The sequence below is a fragment of the Elephantulus edwardii genome, unplaced genomic scaffold, assembly GCF_000299155.1.
Source record: "Elephantulus edwardii isolate Elephantulus edwardi_28Jun2011 unplaced genomic scaffold, EleEdw1.0 scaffold00068, whole genome shotgun sequence".
Classification (NCBI taxonomy): Eukaryota; Metazoa; Chordata; class Mammalia; order Macroscelidea; family Macroscelididae; genus Elephantulus; species Elephantulus edwardii.
In genome coordinates, this window is record NW_006399818.1 from 1,697,043 (window position 1) to 1,709,097 (window position 12,055).

At 39.6% G+C, this 12,055-nt stretch overlaps 1 protein-coding gene across 1 annotated transcript in view; it reads right to left on the reverse strand.

Moving 5' to 3' along the window:
* CCDC38 (coiled-coil domain containing 38) overlaps positions 1 to 12,055 on the reverse strand; it is a 58,600-nt gene that overhangs the window by 22,044 nt on the left and 24,501 nt on the right. The window contains exon 8 of the mRNA XM_006888566.1: positions 723 to 792. Within this exon, the coding sequence (XP_006888628.1) occupies positions 723 to 792 (70 nt within the window). The remainder of the gene's footprint in view (positions 1 to 722; positions 793 to 12,055) is intronic.

Genomic DNA, 12,055 nt, shown 5'->3' on the forward strand with positions numbered 1-12,055 from the left:
CTTAACATATTTTCTAGAATAAGTATGTATCAATTCAAAAAAGGAGCTCTGGTAACTTACTGGTAAGGAGCTGTGCTGCTAACCCAAAGGCAAACAGTTCAAATCCACTAACTGTTTTAAGGGAGACAGATGGGTGATCACCCCCTGAGTCAATTTACTGCCCCTAAAAACCTGCTGGAGGGTCAGCTCTGAGTGGCTTTCAACTTGATTATACTCAATACTTTAAAGAAACACAGTTTTAGCAAAATTTCTTGGCGTAAGGCATGCAATATATAATAATGGAGAGTAGTTTTTATTCTTTTGTGTGTTTGTGGTTGTATTTAGTGAAGTCAGTGCCACGTCAATCTTAGAGCAATAAAGGGCTGTTTTGTTGGAGGCTGATTTGTCGCATTATTTCCCTAACAGAGAGCAAGCTCTGAAAAACTTAAAAGCATTCAAAAAGTGAACATTTTTTATAGGAGTATTACATAGATAGAGATCTCCTGATTGAATATCTCAGTCACTTATTTTGCATTATACATTTCATAACAAAGCTAAACTACACATATTTGTATGCGTTAAGTGGTCCCTCATCATTTGATTAATGGTATGATAATCAGATTTCCTTCTGAATGTTTGGTAGAATATTTGGAAGAGAAAAATTTAATGGCAAAGAAGAAATGGGCATGTGTACTGGTTACCAAATATAATATTGAAGTGAAAAGAAAATGTAAGCTGGTTACCATGTCGTAGTCCAACTCATCTTGTAAAAAGTTTTCCATGCTTTCTTCTGAACTAATGCTGTCAGGCCGTCTGGGAAAGGAGAAAGCAAAAGAAAAAGAAAACGTCTGAATTCTGAGCCACTTTTTGCCAGTAGATTTACTTTCATCTCTAAATTGACTTTGGAACCTAACACAAAAGTTAACCCTACTCTAAAATAGTTTGTCTTCTCAAAAAAAGTCAACAGCTTGAATCCATGCAAAAGACTTGGCTCCAGACAAGACTGCCATATACCAAACAATGAAATTATAAAGAAGGACTATACTATGTGTTGTTATGTGTCATTGAGCCAGAATTGACTCATCACTGACCCTTCCATGGGTTGTCAGAGGCTGTAAATCATGTAAGAGGAGATTACTCATCTTTCTCCCTGAGTGTAGCTCATGGATTTGAATCATAAGCCATCAGATTAGCAGCACAACTTCCTATCCACTAGGCCATTGTTGAAGCAAGTATGATTCATAGTGACCCTATGAAACACAGATCTGAACCATGTCCTATCCTACGTAGTCCTTATCATCTCTGACATACTTGAGACCCCTGACACAGTCGCTTTTATCAATCTTATTGAGGGTCTTTTTCTCTTTTGCTAGACTTTCCAAGCATGATATCCCTTTCCAAGAAATAGTCTCTCCTAGCAACATGACCAAAGCATGCAAATGAAGCTTTATCATCTTTGCCTCCAAGGAGCAGTCTGGCTGCACTTCCTCCAAGACTAGGCTACTAGAGATTCCTATATGGAGCCATTTATCTTCAGTGTGTTTTAATATTAATATGACTTGTTTTAAAAAATAAGAAACATATAGCATCTATTTTGTCTCTTTTAATGCACTTGACTTGTTGTTATGTGCCGTCGAGTCGTTTGCGACTCATAGCGACCCTATGTACAACAGCCCTAAACCCTGCTCTATCCTGTGCCAATCGCACTGCCTCTGACACACCCATCCTGATTACCCCAGTCACTGAATCAATTCATCTCATAGACGTTCTTCCCTTCCTGCGCTGTCCCTCCACCCTCCCAAGCATGATGTCCCCCTCCAAGGACCTGTCTCTCCTTACAACATGTCCAAAGTATGTCAGATGAAGTCCCAGAATCCTTGCCTCCAAGGAGTAGCCTGGCTTAAGCCTCTCAGGGATGAATCTGTTTGTTTTCTTGGCAGTCCACAGTACATTCAATACTCTTCTCCAGCACCACAGCTCAAAGGCATCAATTCTCCTTCTATCCTCCCTAGTCATTGTCCAACTGATGCATAACAAGTGATTGCAAAGACGATGGCCTGTATCAGGCACACCTTAGTCTCCAGAGAGACACCGTTGCTTTTGAGTACTTTAGAGAGGTCCCTAACAGCAGACTTTCCCATCGCAATACGTTTTTTTATTTCCTGGCTACTGGTGCCAAGAGTGTTGACCGTGGAGCGGAGCAAACTGAAACTGTGAACAATCTCAATCTCTTCACCATCCATCCTGGTGCTACCAATTGGTCCAGTGGTGAGAATCTTTGACTTCTTGACATTGAGCCTCAGTCCATACTGAAGACTGCAGTCCTTGACCCTCTGCAGCAAGTGCATGAGGTCCTCCTCAGTTTCAGCAAGCAGGGTTGTGTCATCTGCATAATGCAGATTGTTAATAGATCTTCCACCAATCCTGATGCCACATTTCTCCTCATAGTGCCCAGCCTCTCGGATAATCTGCTCTGCATACAGGTTGAAAAGGTATGGAGATAGGACACATCCCTGGCATACACCTTTCCCAATTTTCAACCATGCAGTGTTACCCTGCTCTGTTCTGATGACTGCCTCTTGGTCCAAGTATAGGCTTCCCATTAGGATGATTAAATATTCTGGGATTCCCATTCTTCCCAGAGTCACCCACAGTTTGCTATGATCCACACAATCAATCGCCTTTGCATAATCAATGAAACACAGATAGACATTCTTCGGGTATTCCCTGCTTTTAGCTATGATCCATCTAACATCAGCTACAATATCCCTAGTACCACGACCCCTTCTAAATCCAGCATGCACTTCTGGTATTTCTCTGTTGATGTGCTCTTCCAGTCATTTTTGGATAATCTTCAGCAGAATCTTGTTTGCATGTGATATCAGAAGGTTTGAAGATCTACTGAAGACCCTATTCATCAGTCATTTACCCTGCAGCCAGTCACGGGGATGGTACAGGACCTACCTGTTGATCGTGGGGTGGCCATGAGTCAAGGACCTCTAAGAATAACAATGTAATTCATATTATCAAGCTGAGGGTATGGATGATGGGAAAGGTGAGCAAATGAGTGTGTGGGGGGGGAATCTGGAGATACTTGGAAAACTAAATCCTGGGAACCGAGAGCAGAAAGCACTAAGGCAACCAGAGGGAGATCTGTTGGCCTAGTGGATAAGGAGTTGCTCTGGCAGGTGGTTTGAATCCACAACCTGCCCCATGGGAGAACGATGGGCAATCTTCTCCTGTTTGGTTTACAGTCTCTGAAAACACAGGGGAGGGTCAGCTATGAGTCAGTTCTTTCTTGAGGGCAGTGAGTGATGGAACAAAAGAGAAGAGATGAAGAATCGTGTTCTAATTACTCATTGTCTATAATAAACTCATTTCAAATATAACACTGCAGGTAGCTTGAAAGAGTTCTGGTGGCATAGTACATAGGGAACTGTACTGCTAGCCCCAAAGCAGAGCCTCTCTGGAGGTTCGGATCCACCAAGGACTCCATGGTAGAAAGATGGGAAATGTCCTTCAGAAATCCAGTGCAGGGTCAGCCATGAGTTGGTTCTAACTGAGTGACAATGAGCTTGAGGTTTGTTTGGTGTTTTTTTTTTTCCAGTTTGAGGCAGTTTGAAAAGAAAAGGACAGGGAAAGATACATCATGCAAACAAAAGAAAAGTAGGAATGGCTATATCAACAGCATACACGCAGATGTAAAGGGCAAAGAAAATTATCAGAGACGAGGCAGATGAGAGCGGGCCAATCCACAAGAGGCCAGAGCTATTATAAATGTGGACCAAACAAAAGCACAGATGATTATGTGAAGCAGAAGCTGGCGGAACAGAAAGGAGAAGCAGAAAAACCCACAATTACAGTTGGGCATTTTACTCTCTCCTCTCTCAGAAACTGACAGAACAGCGAGATAGACAAATTAGCAAGAGATTGAAGTCCTTAACACCATCAACAAATAAGCTCTAATTGATTTTTTCTTTTAAGACTGCTTTATTTATTCTTTTTGTAAAATTGTAATTCTGATATTCATAAAATACTTTTCCTAGAAACAGTAGACTATTCACTCTCCTCAAGTACCAGGTTACACACACAGAGGTAGACCATATCTTTGGCCATAAACAAACATCTAGGAATTGAAGAGAAATGAACATGTAAAGAGAGTACCTTCTAAACACAGTGCAACCAAACTAGAGATCTGAAATGAAGCCTTGTCTTAATTTTTGATGTTTGCTAATTTTATTTTAGATCTCACTCTCCCTTTGGCTTTGGCCCCATTGCTGGAGAGGATCATGATAAGAGTTCATCTTCAGGCATCTCACTGTCACACTCATTCCAGATTCTCACTCCCATTGCTTTGCCTGAGCCAATCCAGACCTCCTTACTGGCTCTATGTATGAATCTCTTGTGTCAGTAATGAATTTTCTCTCAAATTCTCTTGCTGTATGGAGTGTCATGGACCAAGTTTTGGATGGAGGTCCTTTCTAAGAAAATCAATAAAAGGAAGTTGCTGTAAGGTGCCACTGAGTCGAATATAATTCATAGCAACCTCGTGCACAACAGATGTGAACCGTGCCCTATCCTGCGCCGTCCTCGTGATCTCTGATACGCCCATTGTTACAGTCACTGTATCAATCCACCTTGTTGGGGGTCTTCCTCTTTTTCTCACCCAGCATGTTGTCTTTTTCCAGGGACATCATGCGTAAAGTATGCTTTTCCCTGACAATATGCTCAAAGTATAGGAGATTACGTTTCTTCCTTGCCTCTAAAGTACACCATCCTTGCCCCTAAGATGCACCCTTGGTTGCATCTTCTTTTTCAAAAAATTATTTTCTTTTATTTTCTACTGGTTTATTTACAAAATTTGAACACATTGATTTCAAGAACAAATTCACTTTTCCTCACCACCCCCATCAAATTGTACAACCTCATGATTAATTACCCCCCATCCACATCCCTCTACTCTGCTTCCAGCCTCTCCCATCCCTCTTGGATCCTTATACTCATTCTACAATAATATTATATGATATATAATATAGTATTATATGATATTTATCCTTGTGGGACTGAGCTAGTTCACTCAGCATAATGCTTTCCAGTCCTTCCCAAGTCAGATAGTGATTTACAGAATCATTGCTCCTGTGTGCTGCATAATATTCCATTGTGTGAATGTACCATAATTTCTCAATACATTAATTTGTGGTTGGACATTTGGGCTGTTTCCATGTTCTTGCAAAGGTGAATAATTCTGCTATGAACACTAGTGTACAAATCTCAGTTTGTGCCTCGGTTCTTGTTTCCTCAGGGTATATTCCAAGTAGTGGAATAGCTGGGTCATACGGAGTTTCTATATTCTGCTTTTTGAGGAAGTACCAAGCTGCTTTCCAGAATGGTTGTACCATTATACAATCCCACCAACAATGCGGAAGGCTTCCTTTCTTGCCACATCCCCTCCAACATTTATTACTTTCTGTCCTGTTAAGCTTTGCTACTTTTACAGGAGTGAGATAGTAACTCATTGTGGTTTTGATTTGCATCTCTCTTATTGCCAGTGTTTTGGAGCATTTCTTCATGTGTCTGTTTGCCATTCAAGCATCTTTCTTTTTTGTTTGTTCTTTTGACAGTCCATGGATATCCAGTAGTCTTTTTTCTACACCACAGTTCAAAGGCAAAAGATTCAACAGAAAAAGAAAGGGAAATATCTCCAAACATGTGGACATTAATAAACAGGACAAGTTAAAACAATCCAAGAGCAATGAAGAAAACACACTGAACTTAATAAAAACAAAATGCATCAAAATTTGTGGGATACTGCCAAAACAGTGCTAAAGAGGGATATTTAAAGTACTAAATGCTTAAATTAAGGGGCTCTGGTTGTGTAGCTGGAGGGAGCTTCACAAGCAGTCCAATCCACCAGCTTCTCAAGGGAGAAATATGTCTTCCATGTGATTTACAGCCTCCATAAACCTTCTGGAGGGTCAGCTATGAATCACTTCTGACTAGATGGCAATGAGTGAGAGTGAAATGCTTGCATTAGAAAAAAGGAAAAGTGTCTCAAATCAATAATAATTTATGCCCCCATCTCAGGAACCTAGAAACTGAACAGCAAAAGAAACACAAACCAAACAAAAGGAATTAAATGATAAATATAAAAGCAGGAATCAAAGAAATAAGAAAACCAGAAAAATAAGAGAGCTAGTTCTCTGAAAAAAAAAAATCAGTATTGTTAAAGAATCTCTAACAAAAGTGACACAGAAAGCAAACAAAATGCCAGTTATCAAGAACAAAGTGAAAGATGCCATGAGATGCTGCACACATTAAAAGGATAACAAATAAATGTTAAAACAATTATACAAGCTTCATAAAACAATAATAAATGCAATAAATAAAGCAATAAGCAATAAAGCAATAAATAAATGTTGGAGAGGATATGGAGAGATTGGAATTCTCATACACTGCTGGTGGAATTGTAAAATGGTACAACCACTCTGGAAGACAGTTTGGAATTTCCTCAAAAAAGCCGAACACAGAAATTCCATGTGACCCAGTTATTCCACTGCTAGGAACATACCCCAAGGAATCATAACTGGGACACAAAAGGAGATTTGTACACCAATGTTAATAGGAGCATTATTCACCATCATAAGAACATGGAAACAGCCCAAATATCCAACCACAACTGAATGGACTAAGAAATTGTTGGTACAGTCATATGACGGAATACTACACAGCACCCAGAAGCAATGATTTTGAAAAGTACTATGTAACTTGGGAGAGACTGGAGAGCATTATGCTGAGTGAACCAACTCAATCTCTTAAAGAAAAATATTGCAAAAGACCATTATTGTAAAAATGTGTAAGAGAGTCCAAGGGGGAAAGGGGTGGGACCAGAGGGGTGAGGATGGGTAGAGGGGAAATCACAGGGTCATGCATTTGATGGGTGGAGGGAGGGAAGGGTAAAGGAAATAGGTAAAAGACCTGGCAGAGACTTGAAAAGACGGGATAGTGGTGAGCATAGTCCAATGGTGATTGATGTTATAAAACACAACTTATGGGAATGATTATATGAAAAATAGTGTCAGTGAAGGAAAGTGTGAAACACTTCCCCCCCAAAAAAAACCCCCACTAGAAAGCTGATCATTGACTAAGGATGATAGAAGAATTAATGCCATTGAGTTGTGGAGCAATAGACTGCTAGAACAGGTTCATCCTGGAGAGAGTGAAACCAGGCTGCTCCTTAGAGGCAAGGATTTTGAAACTCTGACTTTGACATATATTGGGCATGTTGCAAAGATGGACCAGTCCTTGAAGAGGGAAATAATGCTTGGAAGGGTGGAGGGACAGTGCAGGAGCGGAAGACCCTCAATGAGATGGATTGAGTGAGTGACTGGGGTGATGGAAGTATGTGTGTCAGAGACAGTGAGGTTGGCTAAAGATAGAGCAGGGTTCAGAGATGTGTACATTGAGTTGCACTGAGTCATCACAAGCAACTCGATGCAACATAACAAGAACATGTACATGAATGAAATGTAATGTACATGAATAATTAAATGCATACCAATAAAAAAGTAAAAAAACCCCAACCACCCATAACTATAAACAGCGATCTGATAACGTATATTAAATTGACGGATTACATGAAAGGCACAAACTACCACAACTCACCTGAAATGAAATAGTTACATTGAATAGTCCAGTGGAGTAATCCATAGCGAGCTGCGCTGCCAACCAGAAGGTCAGGGTTCCCTGGCAGTTCAAATGTGCCGGTGGCTTCAAGGGAGAAAGCTGAGCATTCTCCCCTCTGGTAATTAACAGCCTTCATAAACCCACTGGAGCGACAATGAGCCACTTCTGACTAAGACTGACTGATAACCATAAGTGGAACTGTCACTTTGAAAACTAAGGTGCACCTAATCCAAGCCAAGATTTCTCTGTTGCCTCACATGCATGTGCCAGCTGAGTAATGAAAAAGAAATGCAGAAGGGCTGATGCAGCTCAGAGAACTAGACCATTTTTGGTTACCACTACTGCCCACTCTGAAAAGGATCACAGGAGAGGATGCTGTCAAAGAAAAATGTTGAGCAAAGCTCAAAACCATAGAAGAGCCAGGTTTATTGGTCTAATAGAGACTGGTGGCACCCCAAGATTATGGCCCTTAGCCACCCTTTGAGCCTAGATATGAACTCATTGTGGAAGCAAGCTTTCAGTCAAACAGCTCTGTCAGGCTCTGTTATGCATAAGGTCATCAGGAGTGACAAAAGACTCAATAGCAACTAACAGTAATGTTTGAAGAAAGGCTAAGACAGACATTTCCTAAAAACTATTCCATTTCCAAGAGACATAATAAGGCATGTACTGTACATTGTGGAGGACGATTTCCTTTTCTCTGGTGAGAAAGCAGTCTTCCTGCGTGGCCTTCCTGTTCAAAACAGCCGTGTAACATCCGCATCGTTGGTGATGGTGGTAATGGTTGTGGTGGAAGAAAAACAAACCATATCATTAAAAAGAAATCTCTGTAACTTGGCACATAGTACCCATTTCTACCCCCACCCCCCTGTATAGCTATGTCCATTACTTTAAAAATATATTTATTGCTAGATGATAATCATATGGAAAAAGGAGGCTTTTCATTTGTTTTCTACTGAATTTGGGTTCCATGCATTAAATATGAAATCAAAAGCAACCTTGTTAATGTTGAGAGTATTAATGTTAATGTTTAGAAATATAATACAACTATAAAACAGTCACAAATCAGAGACATAAAAGCAAGATAACAGCAATAATAGCAACAAAGAGCTCTGGTGACTTAGTGGTAGAGAAATTGTGCTGCCATGCAAAACAAAAAGCCAATGTCATGCTCAATGGAAAGAGATTAAAGGTCTTCTCCTGGAGAACAGGAACTAGGCAAGGATGCCCACTATCACCTATTCAGTATAGTATTGGAAGTATTAGCAAAAGCAATATGACAAGGAAATAAGAGGTGTACACATTGGCAGAGGAGGCAAAACTATTGCTATATACAGATGGCATAATAGTATATTTAGAAAACCCTAAAGACTCAGCAAGGAAACTATCAGACATAGTTGATCAATTAGCAAAGTAGCAGGGTACAAGATCAATATATAAAAATCAGTTGGATTCCTCTACAATGACGGAGAGAATATAGGAATAGAGCTAAGAAAAACAATAACCATTACAATAGCTAACCACAACAGAACACTTGGGAATAAATCTAGAGTAAATATAACTAGAATAAATCTAACTAGAGACAAAAAAAAAACTACACACAGAAAATTATAAAACATTACTACCAGAGACAAAAAAGAGATCTGAAGAAAAGGAAAAATATACCATATTCATAGTTGTGGTTTTTGTTAGGGACATCAAGTCGAGTATGATTCATAGTGACCCTATGAACAAAAGATCTGAACCCAGTCCTGTTTGCATCATCCTCACACTTTCTAATAATGATCCTTATTATTGAATAATATTCATGGATAGGAAGACTCAATTTTGGGAAAATGACAATCCTACCAATGGAAACGTACAAATTTAATGCAATCCCATTACAGATACCAACCCCATTCTTCAGTGATACAGAAAAAGCAATTTCTGATTTCATCTGGAATGGAGAGAGACCTTAAATAGTCAAAACACTACTCGAAAAGAGAAACAAGGTAGGCAACATCACACTCCCTGATCTCAAACCCTACTACACAACCGTGGTGGTCAAGACAGCGTGGTACTAGTACAGCAACAGAAACACAGATCAATGGAAGAAAACTGAGAACCCAGAAATCAGCTCATTCACCTATGGTAAACTTATCTTTGACAAAGAGACAGAATCAGTTAAATGGGGAAAGGGCAGTCTCTTTAACAAGTGGTGTTGGAAAAATTAGAAAACCATCTGCAGAAAACTTAAGCAAGGCCCACAGCTCACACCTTATACAAAAACCAACTCAAGGTGAACCAGGGACCTAGAAGTAAAATAAAAGACTATAAGATTCATCAGAGAAAAGCTAGGAAGAACTTTAGAAGCCCTAATCCACAGCATGAAGATAATGAAAACCCTACAAGCAGGAGAGAATAAAATAGAGTAATGGGACCTTCTAAAAATCAAATCCTTAGGTACACCAAAAACTTCCCCAATATGGTAAGAAAGAAACCTACAGTGTGGGAAAAAATATTTGGCAATGACATATGATAAGGCCCTTATTTCTAAAATGTATAGAATACTTTAGCACCTCAAAAAGATAAAAATAAACAATCCAATTACAAAATGAACACAGAATATGAATAGACACTTCACCAAAGAAGACAATCAGATGGCAAACAAACATATGAAGAAATGTTAAAAATCCGTAGCTATCAGAGAGATGCAAATAAAAACAACTATAAGATATCATTTCACCCCAGAAACAATAGCAGAGCTCAAAAGGGCAGCAAACAACAAATGCTGGTGAGGTTATGGAGAGATTGGAACTTTATTTATTTATTATTATTTTATTATTTTGTGTGTATGTGTGTGTACCGTCAAATCAGATCTGACTGGTACAGGAGGAGATTGTCCCTCCTTTCTCGGCAGAGCATCCGGTGGATTTGAACCGTGTGCCTCTGGGATTGCAGTGCAGCTTCTTGCCACTAGGCCACCAGAGCTCCCCTGAGATTGGAACTTTTATTCATTGCTGGTGGGAATGTAAAATGATGCAATCACTATGGAAGGCGGTCTGGCTCTTTCTCAAAAAGTTGGGAATAGAAATAGCATTTGACCCAGCAATTCCACTAATGAGTATATACCCAAAAGAAAGCAGAACCACAACTCAAGAGGATGTATGCACATCCATGTTTATCATTGCATTGTTCATAATAGCAAAGAGATGGAAGCAACCCAAGTGCCCATCAAAAAAATGAATGGATAGACAAAATATGGCACATCCACACAATGGAATACTACGCAGCTCTGAAAAAATGAAATAGTAGAACATTACACAGCATAAGGGAGCTTTGAGGACATTACACTAAGTGAAATTATGCTCAGTTACAAAAGGATAAATATTGCTCTTCTTTCTTCTTTTTTTTTTTTAGAAGCTCTTGGGCTGAGCCCTTTACTTGTTGATATGTCAACTTAAAAGGGCCTCAATTAAGGAGTGATGAAAAACCTCGATTACTTGTTGGGCAAGATTGAAAGTTTCAACTGAGACTTTTGAATGTTTGTATCTTTCATACTGAGTTAAATGATTACCTAAATTAATTTTTACCATGTATAGGTGAAGGGGGTTGGTGTGTCGGAATTAGTGAGACTGGCTTAGGACAGAGAAGGGTTCAGAGATGCTGTACAGAGGGTCATTACACATCGCATACGACTCAACCAATAACATTCTATGACACTTTTGGAAGCAGGAGAGGCATCCACTTCCTAAACAACTTGCTTCCAGAAACTTTGTGAACTTTGATAAATGTCAGTAGTTGTAGAGGTGTTTCAGGCCTTTTGTTCACAGGGTCGCTATGAGTCATGCTTGACTCAAGGCAATCAACAACAACAACATAGATAACTGAGCAATTGATTACAAGTAATTGGATAGCAGCCAAGTTTCTAAAATAAAGATGTTTTCTTTAAAAAAGAAAAAAGGACAAATACTGCATACCACTGCTGTTATAAAATAAGACAGATATGAGGGGGTGTTGGGAAGGAATGAGGAAAAGTGGATAGATAATAAACACTGCATTAGCATAGATGAGAGAAGAACTGGTCGAGAGGAATCTATGATTATGCATGAGAACAATCTGGAACAAGGGGTGGATTGCAAGGTGGGCTGGGGGCAGGGGAAGGAAGAAAATGTACAACAATGGGTAAATAAAAGAGAAAAGAAATTGTGCTTCCAAAGCAAAGGTACACAGTTTGAAACCACCAGCTGCTCCACAGAAGGATGGGCAATCTCCTCCTGTGTGATTCACTGTCTAGGATAACCACTGCAAGTTTGGTTCTGACCTGATGGTACATAATGACAGCAATATGTTTACCTGTTGTTGTTGTTGTTGTTATGTGCCGTCGAGTCGCTTGCGACTCATAGCAACCCTA